The 18,372-nt window shown below is 42.9% G+C and overlaps 1 protein-coding gene across 1 annotated transcript in view; it reads left to right on the top strand.

The window, feature by feature from the left end:
* Positions 1 to 18,372, top strand: part of BRINP1 (BMP/retinoic acid inducible neural specific 1) — a 170,534-nt gene that overhangs the window by 102,311 nt on the left and 49,851 nt on the right. The window contains exons 3-5 of the mRNA XM_033123206.1: positions 5,409 to 5,599; positions 11,848 to 12,017; positions 15,281 to 15,386. Coding sequence (XP_032979097.1) covers positions 5,409 to 5,599; positions 11,848 to 12,017; positions 15,281 to 15,386 — 467 coding nt within the window. The remainder of the gene's footprint in view (positions 1 to 5,408; positions 5,600 to 11,847; positions 12,018 to 15,280; positions 15,387 to 18,372) is intronic.

Genomic DNA, 18,372 nt, shown 5'->3' with positions numbered 1-18,372 from the left:
GAACAGTTAGGCAGCATGACAAGCAAGGCTTTCTCACTGTCCTTTAGTTTTCACTTTTCTGTAAGGTGGCAAGTTGCAGTAGAAAGGGCACTGAACTTGGAGTCCTGAGCCCTGGGTTTTGATTTCAGCCCTGCCAGCCCTTTGCTGTGTGATCTTGGGCAAATAACTCAATGTCTCTAAAATTCAGTTTTCCCATCCATGAATTGAGTTAAATTTGATGACTTCTATGAAAGAAGTCATAGTGATGCTTTTAGAACAGGAGTCCTATACCCTGTGGACTAAATCCAGCCTGACACCTTCTTTTGTAAATAAAGTTTTATTGAAACACAAACATGCTCATCATTTATGTACTGTTTATGGTGGCAAAGCCTAAAATATTTACTATCTGGCCCTTTACAGAAAATAAAAAATTGCCTGCTCCTTGACAAATCTAACATAGCCTTTCAAGATCTGTTGATTCCTTATTTGGATTTTTTTTTTCTATCACCCTTTCTTTCATCCCATCTCATTAAGCAGGCCTACGTCCTTGATGTTCCCCAAACCTGGCAAACACATTTTTACCTCAGGACCTTTGCACCTGCTGTTCCTTCTTAGATCACTCTTCTGACAAGTGGCTCCATGGTCTCTTCCTCATTTCCTTTATGTCTCTCCTTAAATGTCATCAAATCAGGAAGGCTTTTTCTGCTCATCTCTCTAAACCACACCCTCACCCCACCCCTGAGCATCCTGACCTCCTTCCTCTGTTTTATTTGTCTTCATAGCATGTATCTCCCTCTGACATGTAGCACACTTGTCTCTTTATTATCTGTCCACTCACCTGAATGTTTACTCCTTGGTTGCGGGAACTTAATTTGTTCAAGTGCTGTGTCCTCAGATCTGGAAAAATAATAGTAGGCATTCAAATTGTGAAAACATAAATCAATCATTTCAGCTGTAATGTTGTCTAAATCTACTTCTGAATAGATCTAGGTACAGTAAAGCCCTTGTACTTAACTATATCTTCTTAAAGAATATAAAGTTGTAGAATCCTGTGACTATTCCGATCTTTGCTCTAACATCCCTATGACGGTCACAGAGTCCCGTTAACTCATTCTTTGCAAGTTTTTAGTCTGGATTGTTGGCCAATCAGAACAGAGTTCATAGAGTGAAATCTAATAACAAAGTTTGGCATACAAGGCCCTTCATCACGTGGTCCCTGACAACCTCTCTGTCATTACCTCTTATCGTTTGTATATCCATGCATGCGCGCGCGCACACACACACTCACACACACTCACACACACGCACACACGTGCATGCATCACTCTCCAACTATCTTATCCTTCCTCATTCCCCTCCATTTTTGCACATGAAGCTCATTCTTCCTGAAACATTCTTTTTTTTTTTGGTTATTTTTCTTATCTTTTTTTTTTTTTAATTTATTGGGGTGACAATTGTTAGTAAAATTACATAGATTTCAGGTGTGCAATTCTGTATCACATCATCTATAAATTACATTGTGTGTTCACCACCCAGAGTCAGTTCTCCTTCCATCACCATATATTTAATCCCCCTTACACTCATCTCCCACCCCCCTCCCCCCTTACCCTCTGGTAACCACTAAATTACGTTCCCCAGATTAATTTTCAAACCCCCCAGTCAAAATGGCTATCATCAATAAATCAACAAACAACAATTGCTGGCGCGGATGTGGAGAAAAGGGAACGCTTGTGCACTGTTGGTGGGATTGCAGATTGGTGCAGCCACTGTGAAAACAGTATGGAGGTATCTCAAAAATCTGAAAATGGAACTACCCTATGATCCAGTAATTCCACTCCTAGGTATCTATCCTGAAACATTCTTTTGCTCTCTTTGTCCAAATCCTTGTACAGGAGAATTCTTTGACACATCTACTCCCACCACAGCCCCTCCTCCAGACTATGTCTGATCCCCCCTTCTCTGATCCCTCTGTGATAAAACGACCATCGCAAATAGCACACCATAGTTTAATAGCTTTCCTAAACATCCACCTTTTTTTCCAGTAAGATGGAGCAATCCCTTTGGGTCAGGAACTCCGTGATATTGCACAGGCAGTGCCTGGCACAGAGGCAGTGCTTCCTAATCACACGCCCCAGTGACTGAGCCCATCCCAAGAGCCTGGCACGTGCTCAGCAGGCCACCAGCCCCCCTCACTGAGACTTTGCGTCCACCCTGTGAAGGACGAACTGGAAAGCCAGCGTCAGCTTCCTCCCTGGTTTTTTCAAGGAAGCAGCACAGATGGCAGGCCTTGTGTATATAGTGTGAGCATCAGGAAGCTGTTAGAAAAAAAAGGAAAAAGGAAGAAAAGGCGTTGAGTCATGGGCTTATAATTTGGGGTGGGGGGATCGCATTATTCCTTTGTAGCAGCACTGGTTCTACTACGGTTTTTATATTCTATCAATATCTACATTAAAAGAGTGATTTAAGAATCAGGATACCAGTTTTCTGCTTTTAGCTCTACCACTAACTAGCTGTGTGACTTTCAACACGTTACTTAACCTCTCTGTGTGTAAGTACTTGTTAGTTTTGAAGAATGTAGGCATATTCACTTACAAAAAATAGTAACCCAAGGTTGTAAGTTATACATAAAAGTGATATATAGGTGATATGGTTATATAATATTTAATGTAACATGTGTAAAATTATTCATCTATTAAATGGTATATGTCTATGGAAATAGATGTATGTTTCTATGCATACATATAATTCCATAACTCATGTATATATAATTTTATATGTTTCAGGGATAAGCTGATGAGGAAAGACTCTTTTCCTCAGAAATAGCTGATGATTCTCCTTGCCTTTTATTGATCATCTAATGCTGAGTAATAAATTACTCCACACCTCAGTGGTTTAATACCACAGTATTTATCATCTCACAGTTTCTGTGGGTCTGGAGTCTGGGCGTGGCTTAGCTGGGTGCCCCTGCTCTGGCTGTGCTGTAGTCATTCAGAGCCCCAGTGGGAAGGACCTGCTTCCAGCTCATGCATGCGGTTACTGTTAGGATTTCATTTCCTTGTGAGATCTCAGTTCCTCAGAAGCTACTGGCCTGAGGCTTCCCTCAGGTCCTCTCCCTGAGGATCTCTCCTTAGAGCCTCTCACAAATGGAGGTAAGAGAGAGGGAGAGAGAGACAGACAAGGAGAGAGAGGGAGGGAGGGAGAAAGGGAGAGAGAGAGACAGAGAGAGACTGAGAGAGAGAGAGAGAGAGAGAGAGAGAGAGAGAGAGAGTTGCCATATTCCATATTCCATAACCTAATCACGAACGTAACATTCCATCCCTTTCATATTTTATTCATTAGAAGCAAGTTGCTGGATCCGTTTCCGCCCACACTCAATAGGAATGTGAACACCAGGGGTCTGGGGTCATTGGCGGTCATGTCACAGACCACTTACCAGAGCTATAAAATTCTCTTCAGCTGCCTCTCACATCCCCCACCCTCTCCCCATGTCTGGGGACCGCACTTGCTCCATCTTGTCTCCTTTCACACCCCCTTCTTCACGTCCTCCTCCTGTCCTGCTCAGCTATTCCCATAATGTATTATCTATCCCCCTCTCACTCACGCTGCTCTTCCCCTTTCCGCCATGTGGGTGGTTGTGTGTGTGTGTAAAACAGCATTTCTGTTTATCTAAATCCCACACAAACTTCAAAACTATAGTTCGGATATGACATCCTCTCTGAAGTATCCCCTGGAGACCCGAGAAGTCTGTGTTCCTTCTTCTGCATCCTGAAATCCTTGATTTTGAATACACTAGAAACGTCTTCTCTTCCCTGCCAGACTGCGAGCTTCTTCAGGATGTGGGCTGTGACGTGTCCATCCCCCTCCTGTAGACATCATACTTGATGGGTGTCCTGCAAGAATTCATTGAGTGCAGCCGATTGACTATTTAAGTACCTGTGGTATGTAAGGTACTGAGCTCACTTGATTTAGAATCTGAACTGTGTTATGAATGATGGACAGAGATTCCTTTAGCAGGTACAGACCATCAGCTCTGAGACTTGGGAATGTATTTTCGTTTGAAAGCTTTCTTCAGACCGACTTTCCTCTGCATCGGGGTCAGACTCCACCCCTGAATGACCGGGGCATATTCTGGTGTGATTCTGCATCCTGCTCCAGACCCCTTCCTTCATTTGTCTCTCCTATCTTGTGGCAGGAGAGAGAGACCTTTTCATTAAACTCTGGTTCCCATCATTTATCTAGGCTGACCTTGCAGTCCTCGTGGCTGGTCTGTTTTTCTCAAGGGACCGGGAGCTTGTAATTCAGGCAGGTCAGGGGGCCGGTAGTGCTGGGGGAGCTTCGTCTTTGGTAGGAATGGAGGTCATTTTAAGCAAAAGAACCTGAACCAAGGCCCTTTACATTTCTACTGGTATTCTGTGTGCGTGCTCCTTGTGCATCATCCATGAACCTTTAATGATGTACATGTCTGGGAATTTGAGAGGAAACAAAATTATAAAACTATTTTTCACACTGGATTGGTGCCTGGCAGTTTCCAAAGGTATTTTCACACCCTTTGTTTCAGGTACACTGTGCACCAGCAATAGGAAATAGATAATGTTATTTGGATTTTATAGATAAGAAAGGTAGGTCCAGAGAAGGGACACACTCTGCCCAAGTGCACCCCACAGTTTGCGAGAGGCAGCGTGAGATGCTGAACTCCCAAGTTCAGTGCTCTTGGGTGTTGATCTACTCTAGCACTAGTGAAGGGAAGAATGGAAATTGGAAAGTACCCCATGTGCTCTTCAGAACACAGCTTAATTTCTTCCAAATTGTAGTTGCTCAATGGATGCGTGTTCAAATTTTGAATCAAACTTAGCTCTGGGCTTATTATTGATTTTGTAATTGTCTTAGAATAGGTCTCGTTGCTTTGTGCCTTAGGTCATGTCCATTGTTACGTAGCCCGCCTCCCTCCCTCCCTCCATCCCTCCCTCCCTCCCTTCGTTCCATCCATCCATTCATTCATTTACTCATCCAGCTAGCATCCTGATGAACCCCACCATGCAACAGGCACCATGTACGTAAGAAGAGTCCATCTCTAGGTATCATTCACAGTGTAGTGAGAGAGATGGATAACCACCTAGACAACAAAGATTTTTGTATCCCTGATGCTTTGTAAACAGCATGAGAGCACGGCTGTGCCTGTCGAGTTCACCACGATATCCTGGGGATGAGGACAGTGCACAATAAATACTTGTTGGCTGAAGAGGATTGAGAGCTCCAGATATAAGTATCACTTGACTAGTAAAATATTTTTACTTGAAATAGTAAAAATAATTGTAGTCATTCTCTCCCGTCTCCCCGAAGGGGAGATGCCTGGTTGGGGTGGTTGGGTGGACTTTGGCTCGGGGGTGGAGGTGGGAAGTTGAGGAGTCTCGCTCATCTCTCCTGCCCAGGGAGTTTGCCCGTTGGAAGGTGAGGAACACAGCCATCGAGAGGAGAGACCTGGTCCGTCACCCAGTGCCCCTCATGCCGGAGTTTCAAAGGAGCATCCGCCTGCTTGGCAGGAGACCCACCACTCAGCAGTTCATCGAGACCATCATCAAAAAGTACGGCACCCACCTCCTCATCTCGGCCACCTTGGGAGGTAGGTCAGCAGCCACTGGGCCAGAGCCTGGTCACGACGGGGTCTGGGACGGGGCGGAGGCTGGGATGCCCTGGGATCAAAGCTGAATGAACATCTCTGCCATCATACATTATTCCAAAGGGTATGTTGCCAGATAAGCCAAATTGTCTTGGTTCTTGTGGTCAGCTGCGGACAGTTGATCCTGTTCTCTGGGACAGTCTGACTTGACAACTTACTGACTTTTGTGGCAATCTGGCTTCACCTTGGAATTAGCTCAGTTCGTTGGGACTGCTTAACCTGATGGTTAGATCAGTTCCCTTTGGAATGTAGGCTAACCTGGGGGAATAATTAAACTTCACATGTCGTTTAGAGAATTTCTTTTGTTTATTTTAGTCTGCTCTAGGGCCTGATAACATGAGGTTGGCAGGCATTTTACAGATAGGGTGTCATTTGTATCTCACACGGGCTTGGAGTAAGTTACCAGGAAAGCAGACTCAGTGTTCCACCCTGCTCAGCCTTCCCCATCCTTCCCCATCAAGCCCAATCAATCTTTAAGGAAGTGAGGAGAAGAGGGGAGGATAAAAGGGAGGAAAGCCACCAAAAACAAAGGAAAAAGGAAATGGTAGAGACCCGTGCATTTAGATGCTTATGGGTCCTGCCTGCATGCGTCCTTTTACATTATCAGCTACAATCCTTTGGACGCCAGTTTTCTACCACAACGACCAGATCCACTGAAATTTGAGGAAGCCCCTGTGGTGGTGGAGCACCAGGCCACCTGCTCAGAGAGCTGCTAAGTTGCATTTGGATGTGACCCGTGGCAGCTCTACACAAGACGGGTGTATTGACGGAGGCAAGGCGGGTGGACGGAGGTATAATTGTAACAGTAGGTCTTCTCCTGCAGAGGAGGGATGAGCACCACGAGCTGGAGAGATTAGTACAAATTTCACGGAGGAAGTGGCAGTCTAGCTTGACAGGAGTTGGATAGACGGAAGGAAGATACAAAGCTTTCTAGGCTGAACACACAGTATGCATTTTGAGGAAGATCAGATTAAGAATGTGATGGTGTGGGGAACGTGGATGGAAGCATTGGTTTGGCAACTCGTTCATTTTTACAATACTAGGCACCACTTCTTGAGTATTTGCCCACGGCAGTCTTTAGTCCTCAAAAACTGCAAAGTAAGTCAAAGTATCTCCATTCTATACATAAGGAAGCTGAGGCTCAGGAGAGGTATGGCTAGTAAGTGACAAAGCTGAGTTTTGTGTGTTTGTCATTCAATTTATTTAAACAAAAGCAATTAACCCTCAATTTTTCATTGAGGGCTTTCTGTCCGGAAAGTCTGCGTGGTTTTTGACCCAACGTCAGTCATCTGTTTAATCGCCTCATTCACCCACTCACTCATGCATTTCTTAAACCAAGCAACGTGTATTTGTGGCTGGCTGCTAGTCAGATGTTAGGTTAAGTAGGACTTTGAATGGTAAATCATGGAGTTAAATCATTCTATTGTAAAGGAAAAATGAAATCAGGCCTACAATGAGTGTTGCATTAACCTGTCCCCTTTTCTTTGAATTTCTCCTACTTCCCATTTCACCTGAAAAAAAAAAAAATATATTGTGCCCAATTCAGTTCTTCATTTAGAAGCTGTGTTCTGTCCAAGTCTCTGGAAAACCCAAATAACAATGACCTTTCTTTTGCAGTGAAATATATTTTTAATAATTTCTCCAAAAGGCGGGGTGGTGAATTATAGAGCCTTGTTCCTGTCCTGCTTTTACAGCACGATATTTTACAATGTGCACAGCTTTGAATTAAATTCTGGTGTAAGACAGCAGGTCCTAAATGTTTCCTCAGTGTCGCAGTGTCGGGGGGGCGGTGGGGAGAGGGGGAATATTTACTGTTGATTGAACATAATGTGCCAGACACCGTGCGATGTTCTTCTTCCATCATCGTTTCATTCATTCTTTCATGGAAAAATATTTCTTAAGGTCCTTTTCATGCAATGGGAAAGAAAGGAGGTGGTAGGTTGTAGTGAGTGAAAGGGCAGCCTGTAGAGGTTGATGGCCTGGTTCCAATCCTGCCTTCTGCTCATCACCAGGTTAGCGTCACGTTGGCAATCCTCTAAGTTTCCTCTTGTATAAATAGAAATAACTATAGTTCTTCCTTAACTGGTATTGTGAAGATTAAAGAAAATATGCATTTAAAGAGCTTAGACTAGTGTTTGGCACCTAACAAATCATTGCTAGTCTTGTCATTCTTAATATTATTATTGTTTTCATTTAGTGGGGTTATGGAACTTGGGGACTCGGGATGAAAGCCCGTTCCTACCACTCACTAGATGAATGGGAGACATTGAGAAAGTCACTTTCTCTGTCTGGATATCAGTTTTCCCATCTAAGTCTAAGGAGGTGCAGAAAATTTTATTCACTATACTTTTTCCTAAGGAGAACACTGTATTCATTTAGGAGAAGTACTTTGATAAGCTGTTTGAGATGTCAGGTAAGTTCCTAAGGGCATACTCAAACAACAAAAGATGATCTGTAAACTGTCACAGATGGGACAAGTAAATGCATTTGTATGGCTCCCGAGGGAGAAAGAAGAAGGAAAGGCAGTGAGAAAGAGGAAGTGGAGCCGGTGGGAGGACTGACAACTAAGACATTTCCAGGGGATACTCGAATTTTTGGTGAAATCTATTGAACTCCTAAAATGCTTGGTCTGAGTGGTTTTCTTATGGAGGGTGGTGATGGGAAAAATTGGGGGTCTAGAATGACTGGAATACCGATTTCGCTTAGTCCCTTGTAAGGTCGTATTTTGAACCAAAGGAAACACCTTGGAGCCTGGGTACCTGTGTGATATGTGTGCTTACGCTTGCATGCATGCATAGACAGATGTGTGCAAATGCCTACTTCTACTTCAGCGTAAGTTAATCTATACATGGACAGATACACAGACTCAGTATACACACACTCATCGGACTCATGCATATGGATGCAATGTACACATGTATGTGTATATGTGAGGTTGCACATGTATGTACATGTGTGTATATTGCATGAATATCTTTGTATGCTTGTGGGTTCATGATTTGTACTTGTGTGTATGTCTGTGTGTCTGTTCATTGTTCCCCACCCTGCATTTTGGGACATGGCCCCTTGGCTAAGAGGAAGGCCGAGAATCAATTCCCGGGGCTCAGAGGATCCCATCCCCTATCTGGAAGTTGTATCCCCTATTGACTCAAAAGGTAATGTGATCACCTCCCACCTCATCCCGCATCCCTGTGTGTCTGAGTCCCACTTTGTTGCCCTCTGAAAGACGCACCACAAAGAGACAGGCAAAGCCCCTGGAGGACTGAGCCTGAGGAAGGACCTGTGTGGGGCAAAGAGCCAATTTGCAGGAATGCCCAAATGGGAAAGCAACTCTAAACAGCACATTCTCTTAATATACAAAAATTCAAGTCTTAATAATGCAGCAAGAAGTCCATTAACCCCTCTGATCTAAGCTTTGCCGCTGCCAGTTCTCAGTCCAGAGGGAACTGGGCTTCTTTCACCTTCTCTTCCATAGGCCCCTTGGAGAGCCTGAGCTGATTCTTGGAATATTTATTTCCTCTGCTGCTTGCCTTTAACTTCTAGCATATTTACTTATTTAATCATTTACCTTTCCACCCGTCTATCTATCATCTGTCCATTCAATCATCTATCCACCCATCCATCCATCCATCTATCCATTTATCTTTCAAACAATCACTGAACATCCGCTCTTCATCCGATCTGGAAGAAGCACTGGAAACATTGCAGAGAAGAATCCGATTGAGTCCTTGCTCCCCCAGGCCACCGCCCACCGCCCCTGACGTGCTCAGTGGGCACTTGGCCATTGGCTCCCCTATTGCACATCATGCATGCAATCACTCCGTGACTCTAGAATGAGGGCAGTATCTTATTCATTTGCTGCCAAAGAGCTCTGCACACACAGTGCATGCGTGCTGAACTAAGCTGAATGGACAAGCTAGGGGATGATAGGAGGAAGGTGATGGCATCTCTCTCGCAGTGGGGGATGGTTGGGGAAAGCTCACCAGGAAGGTGATGGCTGGGCAGGTTCTGAAGAGTCCCTAGCAGCATGCCAGCTCAAGGACCGAGCAGGGGGAGTGAGAGGAGATGACATTTGAATTGGGCCCAGAAAGCTGGGTAGGATTTAAACAGTCAGACATTTAGGGCAGGGACAGAATGGCATTCTAAGCAGAACACAAAGAGGCTGAGGAAAGCCTGGGAAGAAAATTGGTAAGAATAAATCATGGAGGCAGAAGGAATGGTTTGGATAGAACACATCGAGAGAGATGGCATTGAAAAGACAGACTGGAGGCTGCATGTGGAGAACTCTGGCAATGGAACTCTATGTTCTAGAAGCAGCCGTGGAAGGATCTGCAGCAGAAGAATTAACCTGTGGGTCAGGACTGTGCCACTTCCTGCGATAACCACTGTCCTTCTTAAAGTAAATTGTTTTTTCTCTTCAACTGAAAAAAATCATCAGCATTCTAAAGACATTTCAGTTATCTTAGATATTAGGCTTTGGTCCTCAAAAAGTATTGGTAATGTTAGTTCTCTATCCTATTGTATTGGGTTGACTAGATGTAAGCATAAATCTCACCCAGTTGGTACTTTGCAGTCATTAGATAATGGTACTTAACGCTTCCATACTGCTTACTGTGTACCAGGCAGGGCTCAGGCACTGTATGTAATTAACTAATTTAATCCTATGACAACTGTATGAGGTAAGTACAGTTAGTGTCCCCAATTTTACACAGGAAGAAACTGAAGCATGGAGAGGGTAAGCGACTTGCTCATACAGCTAGTTCAAGTCCCGGCAGTCTAGTTCCAGAGATGGCTTTTCACTGCTCTCCAAACGAGTTTTGATTGCTACAATGAACCAGACACTGACACTGGGGCTTTACATGTAATGATTAATTTATTCTTCTTAGTAACTCTATGGAGTATGTGCTTCTCCTAAGATTGTTAGTATGTAATCTGAGGAACTGAGAGGTTAAGAAATGTCCCCAAGTTCACAGTTTGTGGAGGGAGAAACCAGATGTACAGTTACCAGATTCTATTAGTAGACATATGTGGAGCTTGCTGTCTGCAGGTCTGGTGACACATCTTGTTATCCAAAATAAAATAAACCATAAATGTATACGGTGATTAATTTATGCATGTCTTTCTAAAGAGAACTTCATGGAGTAAAATGTCGACGTTTACATATTCCTCTCTCTCTCTCTCTCTCTCTCTCTCTTTCTCTCTCTCTCTCATCCCCTCCTCCCTATGTCTAACTTTTTTGCCATCTCCATTCTCCCCCAGAAGTAACCTCTTCTCCATTGCACTCTCAAAATTATGGAACCTGGTGTATGTAGGTATTTAAGAAGAAAAAAGGATGAATTAAGTATTTACTATCTACTGTATGCTAAGCACTGGGCTTTGTACAGGGTAAAGAAGTGGCTAACAGATAGTGCCTGATCACAGAGCTGGCAGTTTAGTTTTTTTCTCTCTCTATACAGGCACAGTTTTTCCTTTCTATCTATCTCTGCCTCTAAAGTATATTCTTTCTTTCTTTCTTTTTTTCTTTCTTTCTTTCTTTCCTTCTTTCTTTCTATTATCTATGTATCTATGTATCTAGGTATCTATGTATCTATGTATCTATGTATCTATGTATCTATCTATGTATCTATCTATCTATCTATCTATCTATCTATCTATCTATCTATCTATCTCTTTAGCCATCCATCCATCCATTCATCCATCCATTTGTCAGTCTAGGAAGGGGTAGCAGAAGGAGAAAGAGAAAGGAAAGGAGGAAGGAAGGAGGGAAGAGGAGAAGGGGGAGATGAGAAGAGGAAAAGAGGAACTGGATGATGAGGAGGAAACAGGAGGAGGAGAAAGGGGTGGGAAGGGACCATCTATGGCAAATTCATCAATTTATGGAAGAGCCTGAACCTCCCAAAGAGGAGGTGAGCTCTAAGATGATGCCGGTGAGAACTACGGAAGTGGGTTAGTGGGGCTTGGACTTGATGACTACGTTTTTCCATGATCCTTGTCTTAATGGAGCTTGGTGCTTGCTCACAGCCACTTATGGACTAATCCTCTTTCATGGCATTTTTGATTTTCAGAAGCAGAAAGAAATGTGGGCAAAATTATTGGGAGGTTTGAGGGTATGTGCAGCCTCCAGGCCCTGAAGCTATTCCCGCTGCCCCAAAGGCGGGCAGGCTGCCTGAGCTTCTTCCCTTTCCATGCAGGGGAGGAGGCTTTAACCATGTACATGGACAAGAGCCGCCTCGACAGGAAGTCAGGGAATGCCACTCAAAGTGTGGAAGCTCTGCACCAGCTCGCATCGTCCTACTTTGTCGACCGTGACGGCACCATGAGGAGGCTCCATGAGATCCAGATATCCACTGGAGCAATCAAGGTACGGCTTGCGGTGGGTTGGGGTGGCAGCTTCCTAAGACAACATTACAGGTGTTCTGAGAGTCGGTGGCAGGGACGATCCCTGGCTTCACACCCACCTGCCTGACAGTACCCCCTGCCCACCGTTCTGACTGATGCTGGCAAGTGTCCTCTATTAGCATGGCCATCGTCATTAGGGTGACCGTATGTACTGATTTACTGGGGCTGCCCTGGCTACCGTCACAGCATAATTAGCAACAATCCTCTCCTCCACTCTCAAAGTTCTCCTGTATAGATGATGTTCAAGCTGCCTTCCTCGCTGAAGAAACTGATGCAACAATGGATAAAGGCTTTCCCTCAAGGTCACACAGCTCGTGGGAGTCGGATTATGATGCCTAGGTCGATACTTTTTTTCTCACCTGGGTTTTTCATTCCCCACCCCCGTTTTCCAGATGGAAACTCTGAGGTCCAAGGGTCATACAGGATTCCACAGATAGAGAATACTTTAACAGGGATAGAATTCTAGTCTCTAGACCAGAGGTCCATGGATATTTTCGGTAAAGGGCCAGATAATAACTATTTAAAGCTTTGCAGGTCGTATGGTCTCTGTTGCTACAATGCAATTCTGCTGCTATAGCACAAACATCAGCCACAGGCAATATGTGAACAAGTGGGTGTGGCTGTGTGCCAGTAAAACTTTATTTACAAGCACAGGCAGTCTGTCATGCTCATCCACACTAGTGCTAGCCAATTGACCCAAGATGACAGAAGTGCCCTATATCTGTTCTGGCCAAGACAGTAGCCACTAGTCATATGGGGTTAGGGAGCCCTTGACATGTGGCTACTGAGGAACTAAATTTGTAAGTTTATTTCATTTTAATTAATTTTAAGTTTAATAGCCACACTGGATAAAGCAACTCTAAACTTTCAGTTCAATGCCTTAGAGCACAAGAACTTTAAAAAAAGCAGATTGCATTTTAGATGCAATAAATTCAGGGATTACCTTTACAAAAAGACTAAGGGAAGACATTTTTTTTTTAATTTATTGGGGTGACAATTGTTAGTAAAATTACATAGATTTCAGGTGTGCAATTCTGTATCACATCATCCATAAATCACACTGTGTGTTCACCACCCAGAGTCAACTCCCCTTCCATCATTTTGATGCAATGGATTCGTTCTTCGGATGGTTTCAATACAGAGGTTTTGCACCTCAGACTTCCTTAAACAAGATTATACCTGCCCTTTCCTTCTCAATCTTCAGTCTAATTTTTTTTTTCTTAATAAAATGCAGACCTGGCCTTTATTAGGACTTTCAAAGATATTACTAGGAAAACAAAGTGTATATGTGTGGGGGTGGGGAGGCAGTGTCAGGGGAGACGCAGGCAGATGAGTCAGAAATTGACCAAGGGAAGAGAAAAATGTGGGAGGGAGAGAGTTACTGAGGAGGGAGGTCGGAAGGAGAGAAATAAATCCAACCAACAAACCAAGAGCCACTTGGCCGAGAAGAAGCGCCTACATTGGGGGACTATGTTGTTGGGGAACTTGGCACCGAGAGACTGATCTTTATGAAGCCGTCAGAGTCAGAGAGAAGCGAAGGTCTGGTTTGCATTATCACCAAATGGTTCTCTCCCCACTGGGTGGAGTGTGGAATTGAGATATTGAAGCTCTGTCACAGGGCAATCCTCTTTCGTGCATCCTGGAAGCGCGACCTGCCTCCTTATGAAGAATTTCTCAGAGAAATTGCAGCGCAGCCGCTCAAGACCCCATTCCTAGACTAGCACAGCCTTCCACACGCAATCTGGGACTTGGCTTCTCCTTGACATTTCTTGATACTACCTCAAGACCTAGCTGGCTGGAATGGGCCTCATTGCCAGCTTTGTTTAAGTAAGACACACAGCTGACCCAGGCGGGGCAGTTTTTCCCATGCTTTTCTTTTCCTGGGTATCTTTGGCCAAATTAATTGGTAGTTGTGACTCTCACTCAATAATAACGGTGTGATAATAACTATGTTATTATTCTGTTCACAAAAGAAAAAATGATATAATCATCTATCCACTACCCTGTATACCTGAAACTAACATAAAATAATGTTGAATGCCAACTATAATCAAAACATCTGAAATAATAATAAAAAAGTTTTTAATTAAAAACATTTTTTAAAAGAATAAATTATTTATTAAAACCCCAAAGCTAATGATCCTGCATTTATTTACTGTTCCCTAAGTGCTGAACACTTCAAAAACATGACCCCTTGAGCTATCAAGGTGGGTGAGAGTATTAGTGACATTTTATAGATGAGGACATAGAGGCTTAGAAAAGGCAATTACTGATCCAAGGCTTCACGCCTGGAAACAAGCAGAACTGGCTTTTGGAGATCCCTGTGGCTGTTCCCAAGTCATCAATTCCCAAAACAGTCAATGCTGTGTCTTTGTAGTTGGGTGCAAATCTCAAAACAGCCGTACAAGTGCCTGTATTAACTAATGGGAAGTGAAGGCTAGAGGGACAAAGAAAGCTCTTTTCATACTAAACCATTCCTATTTCAAGGTTATCTTTTCTGAATGGCTGTTCCCCTATTGTCTACCACCTCAATTATTCTAAGACGACGTTGGGGAAACACACCTCCATAGGATTCGGGTGTTTCGTTCTGCAGGGGTGCTGATTGTGTTCCTTGCAAAGCTTTTGTTGGGGGAAAGGGGGATAATTTTATTTTTCTTGCCTACTAGTAGTAGTACATGTGTACTTATTACAATTTATAGAGGCTTTTGACACTGAGATGCCCATTTTTGAGCATATGCCATGTGCCAGGCACTTACACCCTTCATGTCTAGTCTCACAACCTTCCTGGGAAGGATTTACGAGCTTCAGGTTGCAGAAGCTTAGAGAACTGAAGTGACTTCTTTAGGTCACAGAGCAAATAAATGGCGCAGCCAGGATTTCACACTGATTCTCCTGAGTCCAAAGCCCATGCTTTGGAAATATACTACTATACTGCTTCCACTTTTTAGTTCATGCAATACTTAAAGTGACTGTATGAAGTGAGTACCACAGATAGAACCTGGCATTCTGGTTCCAGTCTGTGTGCTTGATGGGCCTGCTATCTTGTCATCTGCTCGGTGGCAGCCAGGCATGGTCCTTTGCACAGGCAGGATGCTCAGGAAGTGGCTGGTGGCTCAGGGCAGGAGACCGCTCTGTTGGCTTTGCCCTGCTGGGGGCTGACTCTGCAGAGTCCGTCCCAGACAAGGGCGTCTGCCTCATGTCTGCAACCCTTGATGTCCCCTCCAGGTCACAGAGACACGCACTGGGCCTCTGGGCTGTAACAGCTATGACAATCTGGACTCTGTGAGTTCCGTCCTTCTGCAAAGCACGGAGAGCAAACTGCACCTTCAAGGTAGGGTTCTGGTGGCAATGGTGGGACCAGAGCCTGGGGCTGAGGGGGGCGGACGGGGAAGCAGCATGGGAAGAAGGCATGATGTGGAAGGAGAATGCAGAAGAAGAGAGACAGGGAAACCAGTGAAAACTACCAACATGGAAATCAAGACAGTCATGATATAATGTCCTTTTAAAAATTTTAACATATACAGGACATTAAATTCATGGTTATTAATTAGTATTCAGATATAGAACCCAAAAATGTGAGCTTTATCTGATCATTTTGATGAAAACATCTAAACGGTGTTATTTTATAGATGATCTAGATCTAATATATATTAAAGTTTCATATCATATCATCTGAATTTCCTACATAATAGAGTTTGATTTTCAATGTATTTGGCAGGTGTTATTTGAATTCCAAGAACCATAGGGGAATTTATGGAATTTTGGGGCCTATGTAATTGTCTTTCTCCTTATTTGTTAATCACTCGTAGTCTTCAATATATTCGTATAGACATGTGTACGTGTATGTGTATGTGTGTGCTTTTAGCAGAGTTTGCAAATCAGAACACTCAGGGCCGGCTGGCCTGTAGAGAGACAGATGTTTTTAGGCATTGCTACTGAGACTGTAACAATTATAAGGATTGATTTGTCGATATATATATAGATATTTGTATTCATTTAATGTCTATTATATGTCAGGTTTATGTTAGATGCTCCATATATACTCATAACCATAAAGAAAATATGCCCTTTAACATAGTAATTTTATCCTTATTAATTCATCATAAAGAGGAGAGGATATTATAGGGGAAAATTGATCAGGCTTTAAGTACAGATAGTTCTGTTTTAAAAAGCATAATTTATAATTGAAAAAAAGACAATGTAAATATCTAAATTTTCCACATGAGGAGACTACATGAATTAATGTAGCATCCATACAACATAGTATTAGGCAGGTACTAAAATGTTGTTTATAAAGAATTTCCAAGAATGTGTGACAATGATTTGATAAAATGTTAATTTAAAAAATGCATGGTTTCTGATTGAATGTATGGCATGATATGAACAATGTAAAAGGATAAGGAAAAGTAATATTGCAAGGAAATATACTGAGATGTTAAAAGAGGTTTGGATTGTTAGGTTATAGATGATTTATTTTGAGCTTCCAGTTCCGTTTCTAACTTTTCTACAGTGATCATGTATTAACTTCATAGTCAGAAAAAAAAAAAAAAATGATGTGCTTTAACTTTGATCAGACTAAAAATGTGACCTTCTAGAAAAGTATATGATAAAGGTGATTTTGAATGTCAGTGGGAGGAAAGTTGGGTTAAGATTGGCAGGTAGAGCTAAGCAGAGCTTAATATGACTTTTACATCCTTGGCAACTCTTTGATTCAGGCTCCTGTTATAGAAGATGGTTGGAAAATGGTGCAGGGAGAGCTTGGAAGTGTCACTTGGGAGCAATGAAGGAAAATGCTCAGGGAAATTCAGGCCAAGAAAGTGGTTTAGTGTTAAAACAAAACACAGCCTCAAATGAAGAATAACCCTACCCCCTTTAGTAGAGAAAAGAAGAGACAGATGGGTTTGGTGATTCCTCATAAGAAAGTAGATAAAAAAAAAAAAAAAACAGATCTGCCTTGGGTGTGCCAGTAATCTTAATACCGACAGTGACCCTGCAAAGTGCCAGCAGGGTTGGACTCCAGGAAGTTCAGCTTCAGTCTGCATTTCATCACCCTGCTGTGCACATTGGAGGTGGAGAGACCTGTGAGTTATAATTGGAATAAATTTAGAAGGGATTAACAGGATGTTACTAGGAAATTATTAAGATCTTAGGGACATTTAGAAGGTGATTTACCACGAAGCTAATGAAGCTTGAGGTCCAGGGCTCCCTCACCATCTAAATCCTCAACTTTTCTCATTCTAAATATTCACTTTCATATCTAATTTTTGAATTCTTTTTCTCCATAAGCAACTAAAGTCTAAGTCTCGGTCCTCCAGAACCCAGCTCTGCCATTGGTTACATTACTAGAAATATATTATCCACAACAAAGGAGGGAACAGCTTGTCCTATTCTAGATTGGTCAGAGCACATCTGGAGGATTGGATTCAAGTCTGAGCATCACACTTTAAGAGGGTCATTATGGAACTACAGTGTGCCTGGAAGAGGGTATCTTATGATAAATAGCTAAAGAAGGTTGCCTTGGAACAAAATGACTTGATACCTACAGGATTGTCTTGCAGAAAAGATAGTCAACTTCACTAATATGGATAAAATGGGCTAACTGTACTACTTACAGAAAACTACAAGGACCCCAGCTTTTAACGGAGATAAAACAGATCTCAGTTTAAACTCAGTATAAAATAGATCTTCTAATGCACATTCATAGCCAAGCCTGGAATGGCCTGCTGAAGTATGCAGTGGCTCTCTGTCATCGCAGAGTTACACAGAGGTGGCATTTGGTACGAATGTTAGAGATTAATTAATCATCATTCCATTGGGTGGGGTGATTGAAGTAGGTGGTCTCTAAGTCCTTCTCAGTACTGAGTCCAGGATTTTAGGAACACACTGAATCACCACATCTTTCTTGAGACTGACTATGTGCCAAATCCACTGTCAGACTGTGGGCATACGAGCACAAGTCCATTTCCATTCACATTGTAAGGAGCCGTGTTGGCTTTGAGCGAGGCCCAAGGATAGCGGTGTAAACAAAACACAGTTTCTACCTGAAGGAAGTATATGCTCTGTCCAAGAAGACAGACTTAATCCATAAGAAGCATAGTGAATTTTAAGGGATAAAAATATGAGTGTTTTATAGTATTGGTTAGTATGGGGACTTAACTTACTAGGGAATCAGGGAGTTTTCTTGCTAAAAAAGATGCACAGGACAAAACCTGGAGGATGAAGACCAGGGCGGCGGCGTGGATATGGAGGCAGACAGAGGAGCCCTTATGAAGAGGCATTCAAGGAAGTGAAAAAGTCTTAAGAGCTTAAAGCGGAGG

This window comes from Rhinolophus ferrumequinum, chromosome 12 (assembly GCF_004115265.2).
Source record: "Rhinolophus ferrumequinum isolate MPI-CBG mRhiFer1 chromosome 12, mRhiFer1_v1.p, whole genome shotgun sequence".
Lineage (NCBI taxonomy): Eukaryota > Metazoa > Chordata > Mammalia > Chiroptera > Rhinolophidae > Rhinolophus > Rhinolophus ferrumequinum.
The sequence above is the reverse complement of the archived record's forward strand: the minus strand, read 5'-3'. Positions and strand labels throughout refer to the sequence as shown.